The 19,913-nt window shown below is 51.7% G+C and overlaps 12 protein-coding genes across 12 annotated transcripts; 6 read left to right on the top strand and 6 right to left on the bottom strand.

Annotated features, from left to right (window-relative positions):
* Window positions 1-298: 298 nt before the first annotated feature.
* ASPBRDRAFT_191857 (SH3 domain-containing protein) lies at window positions 299-1,278 on the bottom strand (the record flags this gene model as incomplete). Its single annotated transcript, XM_067620415.1, has 4 exons — window positions 299-354; window positions 449-670; window positions 724-1,120; window positions 1,216-1,278. The coding sequence occupies 4 exons, from the start codon at window positions 1,276-1,278 to the stop codon at window positions 299-301; spliced, it is 738 nt and encodes a 245-aa protein (XP_067482889.1).
* A 649-nt stretch (window positions 1,279-1,927) lies between these two features.
* ASPBRDRAFT_37929 (uncharacterized protein) lies at window positions 1,928-3,077 on the bottom strand. Its single transcript, XM_067623835.1, has one exon. The coding sequence runs from the start codon at window positions 3,006-3,008 to the stop codon at window positions 2,238-2,240; it is 771 nt and encodes a 256-aa protein (XP_067482888.1). The 5' UTR covers window positions 3,009-3,077; the 3' UTR covers window positions 1,928-2,237.
* A 438-nt stretch (window positions 3,078-3,515) lies between these two features.
* On the bottom strand, window positions 3,516-3,788 carry ASPBRDRAFT_117507 (uncharacterized protein; the record flags this gene model as incomplete). The annotated part of the gene is made up of 2 exons (XM_067617100.1): window positions 3,516-3,707; window positions 3,753-3,788. Coding segments are annotated over 2 exons (228 nt in total), but the record flags the coding sequence as incomplete, so codon positions are not given.
* Window positions 3,718-4,539, top strand: mbf1 (multiprotein-bridging factor 1). Its single transcript, XM_067621664.1, has 2 exons — window positions 3,718-4,007; window positions 4,097-4,539. Exons 1-2 carry the CDS (start codon window positions 3,852-3,854, stop codon window positions 4,403-4,405), a joined length of 465 nt encoding a protein of 154 aa, XP_067482886.1. The 5' UTR covers window positions 3,718-3,851; the 3' UTR covers window positions 4,406-4,539.
* On the top strand, window positions 4,509-4,808 carry ASPBRDRAFT_37926 (uncharacterized protein). Its single transcript, XM_067623834.1, has one exon. The coding sequence runs from the start codon at window positions 4,604-4,606 to the stop codon at window positions 4,766-4,768; it is 165 nt and encodes a 54-aa protein (XP_067482885.1). The 5' UTR covers window positions 4,509-4,603; the 3' UTR covers window positions 4,769-4,808.
* Window positions 4,809-5,301: 493 nt separating this feature from the next.
* tif34 (translation initiation factor eIF3 subunit i) lies at window positions 5,302-6,564 on the bottom strand (the record flags this gene model as incomplete). The annotated part of the gene is made up of 4 exons (XM_067617132.1): window positions 5,302-5,661; window positions 5,718-5,834; window positions 5,900-6,406; window positions 6,538-6,564. 4 exons carry the CDS (start codon window positions 6,562-6,564, stop codon window positions 5,302-5,304), a joined length of 1,011 nt encoding a protein of 336 aa, XP_067482884.1.
* A 967-nt stretch (window positions 6,565-7,531) lies between these two features.
* ASPBRDRAFT_116680 (C-1-tetrahydrofolate synthase) lies at window positions 7,532-10,609 on the top strand (the record flags this gene model as incomplete). The annotated part of the gene is made up of 5 exons (XM_067617007.1): window positions 7,532-7,655; window positions 7,723-7,743; window positions 7,801-7,838; window positions 7,905-10,432; window positions 10,501-10,609. 5 exons carry the CDS (start codon window positions 7,532-7,534, stop codon window positions 10,607-10,609), a joined length of 2,820 nt encoding a protein of 939 aa, XP_067482883.1.
* A 1,816-nt stretch (window positions 10,610-12,425) lies between these two features.
* Window positions 12,426-12,706, top strand: ASPBRDRAFT_37924 (uncharacterized protein). Its single transcript, XM_067623833.1, has one exon. The coding sequence runs from the start codon at window positions 12,449-12,451 to the stop codon at window positions 12,659-12,661; it is 213 nt and encodes a 70-aa protein (XP_067482882.1). The 5' UTR covers window positions 12,426-12,448; the 3' UTR covers window positions 12,662-12,706.
* On the top strand, window positions 12,426-14,558 carry ASPBRDRAFT_203391 (NADP-dependent isocitrate dehydrogenase). Its single transcript, XM_067621663.1, has 7 exons — window positions 12,426-12,722; window positions 12,826-12,836; window positions 12,901-12,934; window positions 12,992-13,130; window positions 13,189-13,225; window positions 13,284-13,780; window positions 13,836-14,558. Exons 1-7 carry the CDS (start codon window positions 12,687-12,689, stop codon window positions 14,258-14,260), a joined length of 1,179 nt encoding a protein of 392 aa, XP_067482881.1. The 5' UTR covers window positions 12,426-12,686; the 3' UTR covers window positions 14,261-14,558.
* A 437-nt stretch (window positions 14,559-14,995) lies between these two features.
* On the top strand, window positions 14,996-16,710 carry ASPBRDRAFT_117591 (uncharacterized protein; the record flags this gene model as incomplete). Its single annotated transcript, XM_067617107.1, has 6 exons — window positions 14,996-15,124; window positions 15,201-15,237; window positions 15,306-15,373; window positions 15,448-15,821; window positions 15,881-15,948; window positions 16,004-16,710. 6 exons carry the CDS (start codon window positions 14,996-14,998, stop codon window positions 16,708-16,710), a joined length of 1,383 nt encoding a protein of 460 aa, XP_067482880.1.
* Window positions 16,711-16,801: 91 nt separating this feature from the next.
* ASPBRDRAFT_374892 (uncharacterized protein) lies at window positions 16,802-18,282 on the bottom strand. Its single transcript, XM_067623737.1, has one exon. The coding sequence runs from the start codon at window positions 18,169-18,171 to the stop codon at window positions 17,008-17,010; it is 1,164 nt and encodes a 387-aa protein (XP_067482879.1). The 5' UTR covers window positions 18,172-18,282; the 3' UTR covers window positions 16,802-17,007.
* On the bottom strand, window positions 18,127-19,816 carry pgxC (putative extracellular exo-polygalacturonase). The gene has a single exon (XM_067623832.1). The coding sequence runs from the start codon at window positions 19,714-19,716 to the stop codon at window positions 18,394-18,396; it is 1,323 nt and encodes a 440-aa protein (XP_067482878.1). The 5' UTR covers window positions 19,717-19,816; the 3' UTR covers window positions 18,127-18,393.
* Between the last annotated feature and the right edge of the window lie 97 nt (window positions 19,817-19,913).

Here is a 19,913-nt window from a genome sequence, read left to right as displayed (position 1 = left end):
GTAAACCCGCAATCGAGGACAGATACGTAAGAGCAACGCCTGTCCATAATTCGGTTGGAAAGACACATCCCAGTTACTTCTATGACTAAAATGCTTTCACCATTAACCCAAGTAGCCTGCGACGCGCTATCCCAATTGACCCGAACTAAACGGTTTTGCCAATAATAATGAAGTGAACCACCAACGCCGTTCCCATGAGCAAATGAGGGTGAGTGAAATAAAACATCAAAAAGCGCCTCTCTGACCAGCATTTAAACCACAAGTGTGAAGCAAACTGAATTACGACTGGCCTACACATCTAGAAGATGCTGTTGACAATGTTCGAACCCATCGTAGCACCGGCACCGAAGATAGCTAGATGTAGTTGTCAGTATATAATGGCCCCAGACGTGAAATGTTCGGGCGCATCAATCCTATTGTGATCGAGCGCGCTTTGCTTGAGACGTACCGGCATTGCCCATCTTCTTGCCAAACTTCTTGCCCTGTTCCTCGAACTTGGACTTCTTGCCCTCTTCACCGGGGGGCGTCGAGCCACTCTGGCTAACTTCCAGAGGCATATTTCCATAGTTAGTCGGGGGAGGAGACGAAACGGCCTTTTCATTTAGCACGTTCACGTAGCTCCGAGGGAAGATACCCTCGAGGTTGGTGCGCTCATTACGACCACGCCACCCTATAGATCGCTGTTAGCAAGGGAGTGGCACACAAGGGGTACGGCAGCCCTACAGTCGGCATTCATGTGCTCCAAGACCTGAATACGATCGTGTGGCTGCAGAGCCAAATCTCCGGGGTCCGTCGGAGTGTACGCATAGAGCGCTGAAGCGATAGACAGTACCGGTGGAGCTTGGGGATAAGCAGGTGGCGGAACAGGCGGGGTTGAGTACTGCTGCGGAGGCGGCTGCTGATAAGTGGCCTTCTCGTTCAAGGTAGTGTTTGCAAATTGGTTCGTAGGAGGAGAGTATGGGGCAGGAGGCTGCTGGGCGATGACAGGTGGTTGTTGCACTGGTGGCTGCTGCTGAGGCACGGGGGCTCTGCTGCGTTCATCGTCCCTCGGTAGTTGCGATAGGATGGATGAGAGCTGTTGCGGTGTAATAACTGATGCATCTGCGAGAAACTCGAGCTCCTGGTGGGCCGAAGGATGTCAGCAAGGTGCATGATTGAAGATCAGACAGAGCAACTCGGTTTACTGAGTGCTGCTGACAGGGGAGGGCATCCTACCGATCGGACGTTGCGGAGCGACCGGTTGGTCATAGCCGAGAAGAAGTCGGACTGGGACGCCATGCTCGTGGAGTGGATAGAACGGAAAAGCACACAACAAGAAGGTATCAAGCTTTGCAGATATGCAGATCAAACGAAGACAGTGAAAGACAGGGTTGAAAGAATGAGACAGAGAGACGGATGGGATGGAACGAGTGGACGGAGGCAATCGATAATGAATGAATAATGTAACGGCATGGCAGGCCCGCCAGTTGGTTCTCCTTGTACTTGCTAGTCAGGTTGGTACCTGAGGCCTCCAGTCCCAATGGTGGGCTGCTTGCCGCTCATTGGCTCCGAGAATTTAGTCGGTCTTGTCATTTCAGGCATCACCATATTACAGGCGCCCTTTTGAGACATCGGTTCCTGAATGGGTTTCGGTTGAAGAACCCACCTTGTCTACTTTTTCAGGGTGATGATCGGAGCTTATACTAACATTGCATGTCTTGTACATAAATGAGAATTTGATCCCTGCGAATTCTCGCCACAGGCATTCTCCGGCTATCCAGAGTATTACTAGGGGTTTCAACAAGACACCTGTCACTAACTACGACCCTTTGAAACCCTACTCTTAATAAGGGGTGGCTCATTTAAGTGGGACTCGAAATTTTTAGCTTCATTCGGTTGATATATAGTCATACACGTATAGACTTGATGTCAAGATACCTGGAGTGCATCGCGATCTGGGTCTCAGAATGTCTCCCTTACGGAACAAGTTGCTCTCCTAGGCTGGAATGGACTGCCCAAATTTATTCTCTTCCACAGCAACAATACCTAAGTGTCTACTGAGCGTAAAGACCGTTCCCGTGACGCCTAAGCACCTTCAATAAACAAAGCAACCTGAATCGCAACTAAATCGATGTTGGCAGCGTGGGTGCCCATTGGCTACCACCTTGCACTGCAGCAAATCAACAGCTCAATAGATGACAGAAACCAAAACTAGCAAGGCAAGTTATCCATCGAGTAACCTCATCCCCACCAGCCCTCTAATTCTCTTCAACATAAGAGCTGTGGAAATAGCTTGAAATATCCGATGCCAGTTCGGGATCAAGGGCCTTGAGGCGTGAATCTGGTCGGTAAAATCCTCGATAACGCATGCAGCAACCACATTCGGCAGTACAGTGGCCATAGAATCCAATCATTTCCTTCTGGCCACCCTCAGGCAAGAGATAGTGCCGTAGAGGTCTCTCGCAGCATCTACATCGGCGACCACAACAGCCACCGAGCGAGGCGCACATGATTTTGTCCTCCTCCCAGGCCAGGGTCTGCCCCTCTTCATTTCTGTGATGCTGCAGGAAGTCAAACTCGTCGATGATAGGGCCAGACGGCTTGTCATAGGTCAACGCTTTCCATGTCTTTTGGCACCGGTAGTAATGCTCTTCTGCAAGGGAGACTTGACGTTTCGGATCCAAGGGCCCCGGGACATGCTGGAAGGGATTTTCTGGCCCAATACTATTTCGGTATCTGACCCTCGCCAGGCAGTTAATTCGCTGTAAGAGGGCGAACTCTATCTCTTCGTTCTCCTTGTAGCGCTTGATCCAGTCTCTTTGGATGTTGCACTTGCTTGGCCTGTGTTTCTCATATAGTCTGGCCCTGTCGTAGAGACGGCGCCTGATGTTGTAGCGTTCGTCTTTGAACACCCGGAGCCAGATAGGCTTGAGGAGATCTGACATTAGATCAAAGGGCCTGTGGACAGATTCCTTCAGCATCAGCGACGCATGTGACTCGGAAGTCGGAGAGAGCTTGTGGGTGGTCATCTTTGATGGCGTCCTTGCTTTTTCGTTGATTGATCTTGAAGGTTGATTCTAAGGATTGAAGAGGTTTTCTGCCAGACATTATTGTTCACGTGTACTGACGTAGAAGATACAGCGTCAGGATGAGGACATCCTGTGTGCTCGACCACGGAATCATACTGCATTAGTATATCAGCTGGGATACACAATGATGAGCATGTTTATGTCTTTACACAAACTAGACATTCCATCGAGAGCACTAAGTAAACGTGTACATACTATCATGACAAGGGGACACTAGTCAATTGTTATATACTGTTACAATTTTCTTCTTTTTACCTGAGACTTATACTCTTATCAGTATACAAAACTCAACTCTACTTCCAGATATAGTAATACGCCATGGAACCAGCACGACAATCCCAACCAAGCAACACCACCCAAGCAGACAGATTTCTAATCAGCACCAAATACAAGTACGACCACCTACACCCCATAATCAATAATCCCAGACAATCGACTCACTCTGACTCACCATAAACAAACACCCCCAAGCAAAGCCAGCCAACAATCGGGCAACGTACGGGGAAAGATTGGCCGATCCATGATGTCAGCAGCCCTAACCCAAAGCAGACTAGCGCATACCGCCCCTCTGACTCCGCCATCCCAGGGCTCGAGAAGCTTCCGTGGCGTCGATATAAATTCAGCGGGCCTTGAACATCCCTCCTTACGACACACCTCACGCGATCGATCTTGACACTCACACACCGCCACCCTCACATCCTCCACCCACACCACACCCCTTAATCAACCCACCATCACCGCTAGAACCTCCTTCTTATCACCAACTTCTCAACCATCTTCAAAATGAGCGAGTGGGACTCTGTTACGCGCATTGGAACCAAGCACCGTGGTGGCCCTGCCACCCGCGAGACCGTCGTCAAGGGTAAGAGCGCCTTGAACGCCGCCCAGCGTCAGGGTCTCGTTATCGGTACTGAGAAGAAGTATGCTACTGGTAACAGTGTAAGTTATACCACTTATTTACCCTTCAACTTGATTTAGCGAGGAAGAAAAAAGAGAGAGAAAGAGCGAGGCTAACAAAAACTGAACAGGCCGGACGCTCCGGTGCCCCCGAAGGCCAGCACCTGACCAAGGTCGACCGCAGCGACGACATCGTCAAGCCCAAGACCGTCGGCTACCAGGTGGCGGATGCGATCAAGAAGCGCCGAAACGAGGAAGGCTACAAGATGACTCAGAAGGAACTCGCCACCAAGTGCAACACCACCATCACCGTTGTTCAGGACTTCGAGCGCGGTACCGCCGCTCCGGACCAGAAGGTCCTCAGTGCCATGGAGCGCGTGTTGAACGTTAAGCTGAGGGGTGCGGGCATCGGACAGGAGAAGTTCCCTAAGAAGAAGTAAATTGACCGGGGGTGAGCCCGCGGCTTTTTCTTGGGGGGAATGGGGAGTAAAAAAGTATCGATGATTGAATAATCGCTTTTTCTTTTTACTCTTTCGACGGCTTTTTTCTTATGAGGTTTCTTTTTCGGTCATGCCCCGGGTTCACTTACTATTACCTTTTTTCCTTTTCGAGAGACTTTTTCGGATGTTACGTTATGAATGAGATCCCATGATTCTTACTTTATTATCCCCCCTCCATTCCCCGCTGTTTTGTGGTTTCTGCTGGTCGGAAGAGCGCTGGCCTGGTATTTTGTTTATGAGGGGGAGGGATATATGATCTTTGGGGAAGATGGAAAAGCGAAAGAAAAAGATCATACATATTGATAGAAATTGTGCAGTTTGCGGGTCTTTTGTGTTTCTAGAGTATGGTTTAGTACTCGAGAGATAGAACATTAAGTTGCAAGTTGAGCAAGGATCAATAAAGAAAAAATAGAATCAAACTAATCTAAACGATACTACTATATCTATACCATACATCTATGCAACTAGACCGTTACACGTACGAAATACAAGGAATGAAGCAATGTAGTTTCTTTTATTAGGACACAAGAAAGCGACCAGAAAAGCAAATGGTACCAACTCCGACTTTATCATGGTTAAGAAATGATGAAAAAGAACTCATGCCCTGGAATCGCCCCGAGGTCTTTCTCGTACCGCCGTGCTGCCTGTCCTTGCTACTTTTTCGTTTCTTTTGTAGTAAGTAAAAAGGAGAAAAATGATATCATCTTCGCCTCATGAACACATACACACACGATGCGTGTTTTTAAAAAACTGGTAGGGTAGGTAGTAGGTAGTGGGGGGAAGGGAGTAAAAAAAAAGAAAAACTAAACAACTTTCGTTTCACACTCGCTTCACATTCACTTCCTCAGCTGCTCGCGCTCGACCTCGTACATGAAGTCGAAGTAGGACTTGTCGAAGTGGTGCACACGAACGTAACCGTCCTCTCCTCCAGAGGCGTAGGCAGTACCGGCGGGGTGGATGTGGACTGTGTTGAGGGGACCGAAGTGACCGCGGACACGACCGATCTCGTCCTCGAAGATCTTGTGGTAGAAACGAGCCTCGAACTTACCCTGGCGGGCCGAGGTCGTGGTGACATCCATGGCGGCCTGACCACCTCCCAGGATCACGTAGTCCTTCTTGGGCGTAATGGTGGCGCTGTTGAGGGGAGTGTCGGCAACGTAGGTTTTGAGGATGGCGAGGTTACGGGAAGACATGAGCTGAATAGAGTTAGCATTCAGTTCGAGCTGAAACGAATAGTAGCAAGCTTATGTACCTTGGCGGACTTGTCCTTGGAGGCAGTGATGAAGTAGGTGCGGTCGGAGGAGAACTGGATGTCGTTGATCTGGTGGTCGAACTCGTGGGCCTGGACGTTCTCCAGCTGCTCACCGGTCTGTCATCATCAAGTTAGCATCTAACCTCCGCGAACGCATAGCAAAATGCAAGTCTTCTCCGCACCTTTCCATCGTACTGGCTGACACTGCCGTCTTCGTGACCGGCAATGATGTACTTGCCCATATAACTCCAGCCCGCAACCGTAGCCTTGCTCTCTGTGCAGGTGATGCGCAAGCTAGGCTCCTCAGCCTGCTCCGTCAAGTTCTCGCCGTAGTTGATATCCAACACCGCAATGGTACCCAAGAAACCCATACGCTTCTCCGTCACAGCCAAGAGTCTGCTTCCATCGGGGGTGAACTCGACCCGCTTGACGGCCGTAGGGAAGTCCCACACCTTGATGCACTCGCCGGTCTTCACGTTCCATAGTCGCACCGTGTTGTCTGCCGAACCGGTTGCCAGAATCTGAGTGTTCGGGCTCACATCGACCGTCCAGATAGCACCCTGGTGTCCGTTGTAGGTACCGAGTCGCTCGCCGTTGGCCGACCACCAGGCGCACACAATTTTATCCTTAGCCACGGAGAAGATAAGATCGCCATCGCGGTTGAACTTGATTTGGTTCAGGGACCGTTCCTATTAAGCAGAAAAATCAATCAGCAACCCGTCCTTATTGTCTTTGTATTTCCCAATTTTTATATCATTTTCCTAGCTCCCTGAGGCGACCATCATCGCGTTCGGGGGGTGTGGGTATAGGCGAAACGCACATGGCCGGAGAGCAAAATGGGCCGCATTTTGGGCCGATCAAGCTGTGAATCTGGGTAAGGCGACGGAGGGGAAGAAGATGCTGAATCAGAGGTATGTATCCTCTGTAACCGGAGTCGACTTAGACTTGCGAGATGAGGCGGAAATCCTTGCGGGGTGCTGGCGGGCTCACGTTGTCGGCGTCGTCAGACTAGTTTGAATTTCATCGCACAGTCCGGGCTTGCCCGCCAAGACTTTCCTGTTCGAGCCTGTTCTGTATGAAACGCCTCATACCGGATACAGGGTTCTTCCGTTGCGATAATACATGTCATGTGATAGAATAAAGCCCTGAAGAGTTTCTACCAATTGGGATCGGGAAGACGTGATGAGCTGACCGCCAACTCTGCGCTATACCCAATGTGAACAGATGGCGTTCCGAAACTCCGAAGCATCTGAAAGTTGCGGCTCGCGGGAAACTTTGTCTTGTGAAAAACAGCAGAACAATGGTAAAGGAGGAGGCATTGAGGATTGCAAAACGGACAATTTCACCCACTAGAACTATAGAATATAAACAGATCACAAAGAGCAATTGGGAGAGTTGCACACACTGAATGTTCTTCAGTGTTGTTTTGGAAGCTAATGATTTCAATTATTCACCGATATTACTCGCGTTTGCGTTGATCGACCTTTTCCCTATCTCCATCTGACCCGGCCGAGGAAAGCTGGTTGGCAACTGGGCCAACCGACGAAGCAAATTAGATGCCTTTCCCCCCCGCTCGTTCGGTGACACTACCCCGCTGTGCTGTCAACGCGAAGCATTCTTATACCCATTCCCCAAGTCACCGTTTTTACCCACTACTTCCACCCTCCTTTCGACGTCAATTTTCCTCTGCACGCGGGGTTTCATCTCGTATCCGCTCTACGCCGTTATCTGCCAGACCTGGCGTGCTAGCTTGCGACTGGTTTGGTTGCGCACCGTCTTGTCATCATCGTCCATTCTCCGGCACCAGGACAGCCATGGCAGCCACCAAGATCGACGGCACCCAGATTGCCAAGAACATTCGGGCAGGGTTGAAGGAAGAGATCCAGAAGATCCAGGAATCGAATCCCCGCTTCAAGCCTAGTTTGGTGATCTACCAGGGTGCGTGGTCGCTGTCCCCAAGAGTTGCCCCGCGGTCGAAAATAAGCTGACAGTTCAAATTGAACAGTGGGAAGCAGATCGGATTCGAGTAAGTCCTACGCTAACGTGTTGGTGGAGGGATGTATGGACTAATCTATGATTGAAGGCACCTATGTGCGCATGAAGTTGAAGGCCGCAGAGGAGGTGCGTTACCACTTATGATCTCAGATCTCAGAACTTCATTCGCCCAATTCCTGACACTTTGAACAGGCCGGTATTCTCTGCAAGATTATCAACTTCCCCGAGGACGTCACACAGGCCGAGGTCCTCCAGGAGATCACCAAGTCCAACAATGACACCTCGGTCCACGGCATTCTCGTCCAGCTGCCTCTCCCCCAGCAATTGTCTGAACACACCATCACCTCTGCTGTTGCCGATGAGAAGGATGTCGATGGATTCGGTGCGATCAACATCGGTGAGCTGGCCAAGAGGGGTGGTCGCCCTCTCTTTGTTCCCTGCACCCCGAAAGCTGTGATGAAGCTTTTGGCGGAGAGCGGCGTCGACCCCTCCGGAAAACAAGCCGTGGTTCTTGGCCGCAGTGACATCGTCGGAAGCCCGGTCAGCTATCTGTTGAAGAATGCTCACGCCACTGTGACCCTGTGCCACTCGAAGACCCCCAACATTGCACAGATCGTCAAAACCGCCGATATCGTCGTTGCCGCAATTGGACAGGTCGAATTTGTCAAGGGCGATTGGTTGAAGCCTGGCGCCGTTGTTATCGATGTTGGTATCAACTACAAGGCTGATGCTACTAGGAAGTCTGGTTCGCGACTTGTTGGTGATGTGGAATTTGAGTCTGCCGCTCAGGTCGCTTCTCAGATCACCCCGGTTCCCGGTGGTGTTGGTCCCATGACCGTGGCCATGCTGATGGAGAACGTGGTCTCCGCAGCCAAGGCGTACTTCGAAAAGCAAAGGGACAGACACATCACCCCCCTCCCGATCAAGCTGGTCAGCCCCGTTCCCTCCGACATTGCTATCTCGCGTGCGCAATACCCGAAGCAAATCACGGACCTCGCCTCAGAAATCGGCATTGAGCCCCACGAGCTCGATCCCTACGGCCACACCAAGGCCAAGGTTAGCCTCGATGTGCTCGACCGCCTGTCGCACCGTCGCAATGGTAGATACGTCCTCGTCTGTGGTATCACCCCTACCCCTCTCGGTGAGGGCAAGTCTACAACTACGTTGGGTCTGTCGCAGGCTCTTGGAGCACACCTCGGCCGCATTGCCTTCGCCAATGTGCGCCAGCCTAGCCAGGGACCTACTTTCGGTATCAAGGGTGGAGCTGCTGGTGGAGGATACAGTCAGGTTATCCCTATGGATGAGTTCAACTTGCACCTGACTGGCGATATCCATGCTATTACTGCCGCCAACAACCTTCTCGCTGCCGCCATCGAAACTCGTATGTTCCACGAATCTACCCAGAAGGATGCTGCTCTCTACAAGCGTCTCGTCCCCGCCAAGAAGGGCGAGCGCAAATTCCAGCCCATCATGTTTCGCAGACTGAAGAAGCTGGGCATCACCAAGACCAACCCCGACGACCTTACCGAAGACGAGGTTCGCCGGTTTGCCCGACTTGACATTGACCCCGAGACTATCACTTGGCGCCGCGTCCTGGATGTCAACGACCGTCACCTCCGCGGTATCACTGTGGGACAGGCTCCCACGGAGCGAGGCCACACCCGTGAGACTGGCTTCGATATCTCGGTTGCCAGTGAATGTATGGCTATTCTGGCCTTGAGCAACAGCCTGGAGGATATGCGTGAACGCCTGGGACGCATGGTTGTTGCTACGTCGAGGAACGGTGACCCTGTCACCTGTGACGATATTGGTGCGGGTGGAGCTCTGGCTGCGTTGATGAAGGATGCCATCAAGCCCAACCTGATGCAGAGCTTGGAGGGTACGCCTGTCCTGGTCCACGCCGGTCCCTTCGCCAACATCAGTATTGGCGCAAGCTCGGTGATTGCCGACAAATTGGCTCTGAAGCTCGCGGGTACCGAGCCCGATGAGGATCATGAGTCCAAGACCGGCTTTGTGGTGACGGAAGCTGGCTTCGACTTCACCATGGGCGGTGAGCGGTTCTTCAACATCAAGTGCCGGTCTTCCGGCCTCTCCCCGGACACTGTGGTCATTGTGGCTACTGTGCGCGCCCTGAAGGTGCACGGTGGTGGTCCTGAGATCAGCCCGGGTGCTCCTCTGCCGGAAGTCTACCGCACGGAGAACATTGATATCCTGCGCAAGGGCTGTGTTAACATGAAGAAGCACATTGAGAATGCTCGGCAGTATGGCATCCCCGTGGTGGTGGCGATCAACCGCTTCGAGACGGACACGGAGGCCGAAATCGCCGTCATCCGCGAGGAGGCCATTGCGGCCGGCGCAGAGGACGCGGTCCCCGCTAACCACTGGGCTGAGGGCGGAGCCGGTGCTGTGGATCTGGCTCGGAGCGTGCTGGCAGCTAGCTCTAAGCCTAAGGAGTTCAAGCTCCTGTACGACCTGAACGGCAGCATCCAAGAGCGCATCGAGCGCATCGGCACCGCCATGTACGGTGCGGAGAAGGTTGAGTTCAGCGAGCTAGCCCAGAAGAAGGTCGACACCTACACCGCGCAGGGCTTCAGCAACCTGCCCATCTGCATTGCCAAGACGCAATACTCGCTCAGTCACGACGCGTCGCTCAAGGGTGCCCCCACTGGCTTCACTGTTCCCATCCGGGACGTTCGGCTAGCGGTGGGTGGTGGATATCTGTAGGCATCCCCGTCTCATGTTTTGCTAAGCTTGGATCCATTGAGCTAACCCGTTGTGATCTCTACAGGTACGCACTGGCTGCGGACATCCAGACCATCCCCGGATTGCCGACGGCGCCTGGATACTTGAATGTGGATATTGACCCAGAGACCGGCGAGATTGACGGTCTGTTCTAGACGGTAGATTCAACGTCGCATTAGTGCTTAGAAGTGGGATATGGTTTTATTTTCATAATGTCATCGATTATTATTGTTTGATCTAACTAGCATGATTTCTTGGCCATGAAAATGGGAAAAGTGGGAATGGAATGCACCGGGATAATTTCAACATTTTGGCGGCAGGACTATACAGGGCCGGTGTTCATGGGCCAGTGGAAGGAGGGTCAACTTCAACAGGATTGCAGTGTCTCTTTCTGGCGATATACATACAAAGACTATTTACATAGATGGTATTTATCCCATGTAGAATTCTACTGTGGAGATAATCTCGATATTAACTACCGAGTATGTAGCCTATACGGAGTAATTCATTGATCTGGCCTGGCGTGGGGAATAGTTGGATGAGTCATCGATGTAGGAGCCGGGGAGGAAAGTGGCAAGTCCGGCGCCGCAGCGACTTCGGTGGTTGATGACCCGGCGGAGACGCTGTATCCGTTGCCGCGGGAAACAGCGGTTGAGATCGGCTGGACTGGTCGGAGAATTCTGCTTTAACGTTGCAGACACAGGGATGCGACTGGATTAGCAGCAAAAGGAATTACGCGGGATGCTGTCAGGTGCATTTGGGGTGTGACCAGCAATTAAGTTGCGAGTTACGGCGTATTAAGGGAGGAGAGAGAGATATTTCGGTACCCTGCACTGCGGAGGACTTCTCATCTTATCTTGATAGTAAAGATCGATGGCGGCGGACATGGAGCAGGGACTGCAGGGGAGGGAGGAATGGAGAGTCTGGAGTACTCCGTAGGCGGGAACGGAATAGCGCAGAATTGGGTGAGGAAGGGGGTCTAATGCTGATGCCACCACGGACTGCAGGTTGACCGGACCCAGAATTCCATCAATCCTTAGTTAGAGAATAGGTTAGTGTAATTTGCAAAGGAAGGGAACTTTTCCCCCCAGTCTGTGTGAGTCGAATAGTCCGGCTTCGGCGACAAGAAAAGTCGCAACGGTGGGCGGAAAGGGAAGTTGAAGTGGGTGTGTGTTAACTCTACCAAGCCTTGGGAGGGAACAACCACGCCGGATAAGAGGTCGTTGGCGGCCCTCCGTTTGCCTTTCTCCTCTCTCTCTCTCTCTCCTCTCCGTTCTTCCATCTTCCTTTCCCAGGTATTCGTTTCTCCTGCTTCTGTTGCTTTCTTGCAGGAAACTTATTTTTCCCTGAGTGCACAGAAACGATTTTCCGGGTCTCCGATCTGCCCCGTGAAGGTCCCTTCAAGCAGCAGCATCTCGTCCAGTCCGGCTTAACGGCAGCTTCCGAACTCCACCACCGCCTCCTTCCAGCCGAGAGCTTCACGGCTTCTTGCTTGTCTTTCCCTCGGGTATACTCTCTCTGCCTCCCTCCCCTTGCAGCGTGGACTGCGATCCTCCTCGTTTCCCCGTACCCGATAAACTGATCCGCTTGGGCTGACCTTTCCCCCCGGTTCCTCCCACGCAGGCCACTGACTGTCGAGCCATTCGCAATTAACCCATAATCCCATCCCACACGATGTCGTCCCTCCGGTTCAGTTCCGCATTGGCGCGCCGCTCCTTCGCCGCCGCTTCCCCTCCTCTGTCGGCCCCTCTCTCTTCCTCCGCTCGTCGCTTTCTCTCTTCTTCCTCTTCTACTATTTCTTCCTCTTCCTCCTCTGTCTCTACTCGCTCTCCCAGATCCCTTACTTCTGCCTCTTCCCTGCTCTCCTCTCGTACTGCTTCTGCCCGCTGGACCGGTCTCTCCTCGTTGAACCTTACTCAATCCCGCACCATGGCTACCGAAATCTCCAAGATCAAGGTCAAGAACCCTGTCGTGGAACTCGACGGTGATGAGGTATGTCTGATTTTAACGTTTTGTCTGTGGCTTCCTACCCCTCCTTTATATGTACAGGCCTGCATCTGGGCCTGCCCCTCGTCGGGATGCGCATTTTCGTCATGGCGCATTCCAGACGCGGGGAATCACGGCGGCTGCCGCCTGGTTCCCTGGCAGCCAAGCGTCAATCATTCGGCGATCCAGGGCTCAATTGCAGTGTAGGAGGGAATATTTGACATGTGCTAACGTTGGCATTATTAGATGACCCGTATTATCTGGCAGGAGATCAGAGAAAAGGTATGTAGTTGGCCCTCGGCTGCCCCGCCATGCATCAGCTCCAGATGCAATCCTCCCGTTCTCTCCCGCATCTTCACACGCTAACTCGGCCCCGCTTCTATAGTTGATTCTGCCGTAAGTCGATATCTTCCGAGCATGGATGCATCCATCCAGTCCCGACTAAGACATTGTTGCCTAGTTTCCTTGACGTCGACCTCAAGTACTACGACCTGGTAGGCTTCCTGCGGCAAAGAATTGGTTGATTCGGAGGGAACTGACAGTCGTTGCAGGGTCTTGAATACCGTGACCAGACCGATGACCAGGTCACCGTTGAGGCTGCCGAGGCCATCAAGAAGTATGGTGTCGGTGTCAAGTGTGCCACCATCACTCCCGATGAGGCTCGTGTTGAGGAGTTCAAGCTGAAGAAGAGTATGCATCCCTCGGATCAGCATGTGAAAGAGGAGCCATTGTTAACCCTTGCTTCCAGTGTGGCTGTCCCCCAACGGCACCATCCGTAACATCCTGTTCGTATACCTCATGCAATTCCTTGCTGTAAGCTCAATGCTAATTGCTCTCCTATAGCGGCGGTACCGTCTTCCGTGAACCCATCATCATCCCCACCATCCCCCGTCTCGTCCCCGGCTGGAACAAGCCCATCATCATCGGTCGTCACGCTTTCGGTGACCAGTACCGTGCCACCGACCGTGTCATCCCCGGCCCCGGCAAGCTCGAGCTTGTCTACACCCCCGTCAATGGCGAGCCCGAGACCGTCAAGGTCTACGACTTCCAGGGTGGTGGTGTTACCCAGACTCAGTACAACACCGATGAGTCGATCCGTGGCTTTGCCCACGCCAGTTTCCAGATGGCCCTGCTCAAGGGTCTCCCTCTGTACATGAGCACCAAGAACACCATCCTGAAGCGCTACGATGGCCGCTTCAAGGACATCTTCCAGGAGATTTACGAGTCCACCTACAAGAAGGACTTTGAGGCCAAGAACCTCTGGTACGAGCACCGTCTCATTGACGACATGGTTGCCCAGATGATCAAGAGCGAGGGTGGATTCGTCATGGCCCTGAAGAGTAAGACCCCCCCCCCCTCCTATAAGCGATCTGAGGGCTTCTGCTAACTGATCAGACTACGACGGTGATGTCCAGTCCGACATTGTCGCCCAGGGTTTCGGCTCCCTTGGTCTGATGACCTCGACCCTGGTCACCCCTACCGGCGAGGCTTTCGAGTCTGAGGCTGCCCACGGTACCGTGACTCGTCACTACCGCGAGCACCAGAAGGGCCGCGAGACCTCCACCAACCCCATTGCCTCCATCTTCGCCTGGACCCGCGGTCTGGTGCAGCGTGGCAAGCTCGACGAGACCCCCGATGTTGTTGCCTTTGCTGAGGAGCTTGAGCGCGCTTGCATTGACGTTGTCAACGAGGAGGGCATCATGACCAAGGATCTGGCTCTGGCCTGCGGCCGCAAGGAGCGTGAGGCCTGGGTTACTACCCGCGAGTACCTGGCTGCCGTTGAGCGCAGACTCAAGGCCAACCTCAAGTCCCGCCTTTAAATACCCGATTGATTTTGCATTGATACACTAACGCTAGCGTGTGGCTCCTTGAGTCGATATTTTTAGAATTACGGGTTGCATTTTGTAGATTTGATGAAAAGGGGATGGGGGACAGGCAGATGCTTCTAAATTACATGTATACTGCAACTGTTGTTCGCCTCCATGTCTCATGAAACTTGTACATGCTTGAATAATGAAATGCACATTACGCCGTCTTATGCAGTCTTCTGGACATAGTCTTCTAGATATTATCTTCTAGACACCATTTAGATATTATCTAATGGACATCATTTTCTGGACATCGTACACAGCCTTCTGGAACACTTCCTAACCAAGCCTATTGAAGTGGAAGTAGAATACCAGTTAAAACCTTGATGCAGCGGACCGAACCGTGGATACGAAGCAGATTGTGGTGGCACCAACCAGGCCAGTCCTCCACAAGTATTCCGCGGGGATTTGACTTTTGGTCGCAACCTTGACGCAATAGATCTGGATCCGGCCTTTGCAAAGAACACAACCTCGGGCTTAGCATTTGGCCACCGACGACATCTTGTAAGAATTTTTCTCCTCCCCAGAGAAGAAAAAGAAAAGAAAAAGTAAACTACAAGAGAGAGAAATATGATTTTATTAGTATTGGAGAAGAAGAATGCTGCTGCTTCCGCGCGCTACTACTACTACATTCAACGGTAGTGCTAGACGTGATCGTCGTCGTCAGTCCACCACCACCCCAGCAGGATGTATGCCCTGCCCGTGGGAATCACTTTTCTTTGCCTGGCGACGGTCACGGTCGCGCTGCGATTGTATACGCGGTTGAGACTGGTGAGAAAGCCGGGGTGGGATGATTTGTTGATTGTGGTGTCGTTGGTAAATCCCTCTTATATCCCTCTTATACTCCCTCTGGGGATGTCTTGGATGGTTGTGTACTAAGTGTGATGTATAGGCAACTGATGTGGTGTTCTTTGCATTCTTGGTTATAGGTATGTTGCCTCACCCACATCGTTCGGGATATAGCTGGTATGATATTCTAACAGAGTATATGATATAGAAAGCCAAAACGGCCTCGCCGAAAACGAAGCAGATCTTCCTCCGGAGGTAGTTCGCAGGCAACTGAAGGTATACACCACCGCTCATCTCCCCCTCATATACAACTTTCTAACATGGATATGAAATACTGATATATGAATTAGGCCCTCTGGATAACAATCCCCCTCTACAACCTCACCCTCACCCTCACCAAACTCTCCCTGATCTTCCTCTACCGTCGCCTCTTCCCCACCCCAACCTACCGCATCCTCCTCATCCTCACCCTCATCTTCGTCCTCATCACCGGTCTCTGGATGGTCCTAAGTACCCTTATCTTCTGCATCCCGATAAATGCCTTCTGGGATACGTCTCTGCCCCATACATGTCTCCCCGAAGATGTCGTCTGGTGTCTCAACGCCGCGTTTCAAATCACCACGGATTTGATCCTCGTGGTGCTTCCCTTGCCGATCTTGGCGAGGTTGAATCTGCCCAAGAGGCAGAAGGCGGCGTTGTTGGTTATTTTTGCTTTGGGGTTTTTGTATGTCCCCTCCATTATCCCCTATATTTTATTAAGAGGTTACTGATGGTATGGTACAGTGTCTGCGCAACAAGCATCGTCCGCTTATCAACGATAGTCCGTCTCCTCCGAGATCCTGACTTTACCTGTATATACCCTTATTTCCCCTACCTCAAATCATCCCAATACTAAAAATCCTACAGCAGGAAACGGCCTCGCAGCAACCTGGTCCTTCGTCGAATCCAACGTCGCCATAACCTGCGCCTGCCTGCCCCCTCTCCGGCCTTTACTCATCCGGATTTTCCCCAAATTGATCCCATCACGGATGCGAACATACCACAGAGACAATAAGGACTCTCGATCAAGATCGAACAGCAAAGCCGTAGAAGCGGGACTTCCTCCATTACAACTACAACTACAACCACAATCACAATTGACCAATAAATCCAGAACTAAGTCCAGAATGTCCAAGTCAAGGAGATCACGAGGAACACGCACGGCATCAACGACAGCAGCAACAGAAGCAGAAGCAGATCATGGTGTCGCTGGTATTGATTTTGATTTCTTTTCTGTCTACGGTGGAGGAGGGAATTTGTTTGCGCCGGGGAGTACAGTCTCGACGAGTGTGTGGGGAGATGCGCATTCTGTTAGGTCTGCAGGGGATAATCGTCATCATAATAATGGGAATAATAAGGATGGGGATGGTGATGGTCAAGATAGTGGTGGAGAAGGTATCCAGATTATGAGGGAGGTGAGGTGGGATTCGGTGTCTGTTTCGAATGGGTCTGTTGAAGGGGGAAGTCATGGGGGTTGGGGGGATGTTGAGGGAAGGATTTCTGAAACCACGAGGAGGTCGAGTGGTGCGCCGTTTTTGCATCCGAATTGGGTCGGTGGGAATACTTCTTCATAAGTAGCGTTGATAGATAGATTGTGTCATTGTGTTGGTGTGATATGATACATACCCTGTACTGATATCTAGTCTGCTTAGGGATATTGCAGAAGAGGAGTATCTGGGAAATCATGGATTGAATCAACTACCTAATCAAGCATACTGAATGACATACTACATAACCCAACACCTTCTCCTAATGGCCACCTAACCTATACCGACTGTTGTAGTTCTACCTAGAACCTGCACGTCCCCGACTTTGCATTTGCAATCCCTAAATGCCACATTTCGTCTTCCCGGAAACCAGATTATTTCTGCCTAGTCAGCTAATGTAGGAAGAATATAGTCCGCAGCTAGAACACTGCAGAAGCATCTCACCTCTTTGTCAACAGGAACCCCTGATGGAGCCCCAATGACAGCGTCAATGTTATCAAGCTCCGTGCTCAAAGGAGAACTCATGTCGTCTTCAAGGAATAGTCCCCGACGACCCGAATCTTCTGGTGAAGTCACTCGATCCCCAATCCCACGTGAGCTGTTTCCAGCCCCTGACTTCTCAGCCTCATCTCTCCTATCTCTTTGAGACTGAGCTTGTTCGACAGATGCTGAAGCTGAAGCTGCATGAGCTGTATAAGCGGCTTGGGCTGCTTGAATTGGCGTATTTACCGGAGTGAAAGTATTCTGCAGATCCAAAGCTGGAGGCGTATGAGCTGCCCGCGCTGCCTCAGCTAGAGAGACTGTCTGCGCTGGTTGTGCTGCCTGAACGGAAGGGATTGGGGAGACTGTCTGATCTGAAGAGGGCTCCTGGACTGCCAGGGTTGTCTCGCTCGCCTGATCCGTCTGGGTCGCCTGAGATGTCTGTGTTGCCTGAGACGCTTGGTTTACCCGAGATCCCTGGCCTGAACGAGAAAGACTCTGTAAAGGAGTTCCCTCTTCTAATGTCACCACAGGATCTGGAGAATCTGGAGGAGGATTCACAGGCGGTTTAACAGGAGGATCCACAGGGGGAGGAACCTCACGATCCCGGTGTCGCAAGCGTTGACAAAGCCCTTTCAAACGATGAGAAGAAAAGCACATGCCAATAAACGGGCTAACATTCAAGCTTGCTCCGAACGGCGGCTGCTCAAGTTTGAACGAGGGATCCAGCAAGATCGAATTCGCAGGCAATGGAGCAGCAATTCCCTTGGGATGGTCAGAGGCATGAGAAGAGGCATTACTGTCACTCCGCTCAGACACGCTGCGATGGAAGCTGTCGACGTTCTTGTAGCAATGATGGCAGATAATGTCGTATTCACCGATTCGTGGAAAGCAGTTGAAACTGGCAGGAAGCATAGACGCGTACAGGGAGCTATTGCTCCAGTCGAAATCGCCGACTTGGACCCAGGAGGGTAGCTCGTCGAGGGGAATCAGAGGAACTACCATGTAGCCTGGTCGGTAGACGTAGAAGTTGGGAAATGGCTGGAATTTAGTGATAGGGTGGGACATGCGTGATATGGCTGTAGTGATAATGCAGAATTTGCATAAACGAGTGTATGGTGATGTATGAGAATGGAAGAATTGAAGGAAATTGATTGATTAATGTACATTTGGCTTGGGTGTGCCTTCCTAGAATCTGCGTCGGGTGTAGCTTCCTGTGGACGACTCACCCACTCTTGATCGAGCGGCAATGGTGGCTGGAGATGCCCCCTCTGTGTTATCACTACCTTGTTAATGGGATAACGGATTGTAGGTCCCATTTCTACAGGTAAATCCTAAATCAGGGTTGAGGGCTGCCGTTGCATTCATGCAAATCACACTGGCCGGTTCCAGGACCTGCGGATATAGCTGAATGTTGTCCGCCACAAAGTTTTTACAAGACTGGCCTGTATGGCACTCGATAATGAGGGCTTCCGTGTGCTTCAGGTTTGGCAACCCAACGTTATACCAGCAAGGATCGGATGTGCAAGAGCCGTCACCAGGCTGGTACGTATTGATCGAGCCAGAAAAGTCAGACCACGTAAAATCCTCCATCATCACAGCCGAACTGGCATTGACAGTTCCAGACCGGGAGGCGCCTTGGTCGCTATAGCTCTGAGTAACAAAGATGGGGAACGTCACGTTGAAGACTCGAATGTTATTCCAGGTCACATTCTTGACAAGTCCGGTCCCTCCGCTCCAGGACTTGAAGCGTGCCGCGTAGAGACCATCGACAACAGTCACATCGTCAAAACGGATGTTGCTGATGTTGGCAAAGTCCGTGGGATCCTTCCCCAGCGAGCCAATGCTCATGCCATGAGTCTGGTAGCCGATGGTGTTTCTCGTGAAAAGTATGTCGTGCGATTCTGAGCCTACTGCAATCGCGTCATCGCCGTTGTACATGATACTGTCGGTGATTTGAATATTGGTACCCTGGACGTCGAAGCCATCGGTATTGAATGGGAAGCTACCTGTCGAGGTAGCATCGATAATGACATGGCTGACTGTAATATCTTCCCCATGCAGCTTGACATTCCAGGCGATAGGCTTCCTAGACCTGAAGTATTTCATAGTGGCTTGGCTGGTCTTGAAGCTCATGAGATGCGGACGTCCATCGAGGCCTGAACTACCTGCAGGGTTCGCATCCCACCATGGCTGTCCGTACGAGTCGATCCAGCCATTGTTCACGTTTTCAGGGCCAATCCAGTCCACCTTGGGCCCTTCTAGGGTAATCCACGTAGAGCTACCATCATTGACGATGCTCTGCACCGCAGTGATGTTCTGCGGCAGATGCAGATTGCCATGCATCCGAATCTCCACATTACTGAGATTGGTGGCCGTGATCGGCTGAAAGATGTTATAATTAACGCCTTCCTCGAAGACAATGACCGAGTCAGTCGCGCATTGCGCAAAGGCCTGGGCGACAGCAGACGAGTCATCAGCCGTTCCATTTGATGCCTGGTATTTGGACGGAACCACGCATTGTTGGCTTCGAGATGCTCTGCTGGAGTGTGGAACCCCGTGGACTAAGGCAGAGGAAAGGAGGAGTAGGAACGATGCCTTGAATACAGACATGATAGATATGTGACTAGACAGTAGCTCACTGATTGCCAGTAGCATTCGCATACTCACCTTACTTATATCCCAGCATAACGTTTCTCCCACCCGAGGTTATGTCCTCCACTGCCATGACACTAGACATCGAAGACGTTCGGAAATTTACAGTCTCCCCAGATCCATAACTCGGGAAATTTCCTGAAGTAGGCCGCGAG

The sequence above is a fragment of the Aspergillus brasiliensis genome (assembly GCF_001889945.1).
Source record: "Aspergillus brasiliensis CBS 101740 unplaced genomic scaffold ASPBRscaffold_2, whole genome shotgun sequence".
NCBI lineage: Eukaryota > Fungi > Ascomycota > Eurotiomycetes > Eurotiales > Aspergillaceae > Aspergillus > Aspergillus brasiliensis.
Note: the sequence above shows the minus strand (reverse complement) of the source record. Positions and strands in the feature narration are given on the sequence as shown.

What these genes read in the sequence shown, in the direction of transcription:
- ASPBRDRAFT_37929 (XM_067623835.1), bottom strand. Translation starts at nt 3,008, where the DNA reads ATGACCACCCACAAGCTCTCTCCGACTTCCGAGTCACATGCGTCGCTG.
- mbf1 (XM_067621664.1), top strand. Translation starts at nt 3,852, where the DNA reads ATGAGCGAGTGGGACTCTGTTACGCGCATTGGAACCAAGCACCGTGGT. An exon ending in AGTATGCTACTGGTAACAGT is followed by an intron (nt 4,008 to 4,096) that starts GTAAGTTATACC and finishes AAAACTGAACAG; the next exon opens with GCCGGACGCTCCGGTGCCCC.
- ASPBRDRAFT_37926 (XM_067623834.1), top strand. Translation starts at nt 4,604, where the DNA reads ATGAGATCCCATGATTCTTACTTTATTATCCCCCCTCCATTCCCCGCT.
- ASPBRDRAFT_37924 (XM_067623833.1), top strand. Translation starts at nt 12,449, where the DNA reads ATGTCTGATTTTAACGTTTTGTCTGTGGCTTCCTACCCCTCCTTTATA.
- ASPBRDRAFT_203391 (XM_067621663.1), top strand. Translation starts at nt 12,687, where the DNA reads ATGACCCGTATTATCTGGCAGGAGATCAGAGAAAAG. An exon ending in ACCTCAAGTACTACGACCTG is followed by an intron (nt 12,935 to 12,991) that starts GTAGGCTTCCTG and finishes CAGTCGTTGCAG; the next exon opens with GGTCTTGAATACCGTGACCA. An exon ending in ATTCGTCATGGCCCTGAAGA is followed by an intron (nt 13,781 to 13,835) that starts GTAAGACCCCCC and finishes CTAACTGATCAG; the next exon opens with ACTACGACGGTGATGTCCAG.
- ASPBRDRAFT_374892 (XM_067623737.1), bottom strand. Translation starts at nt 18,171, where the DNA reads ATGTCCCACCCTATCACTAAATTCCAGCCATTTCCCAACTTCTACGTC.
- pgxC (XM_067623832.1), bottom strand. Translation starts at nt 19,716, where the DNA reads ATGTCTGTATTCAAGGCATCGTTCCTACTCCTCCTTTCCTCTGCCTTA.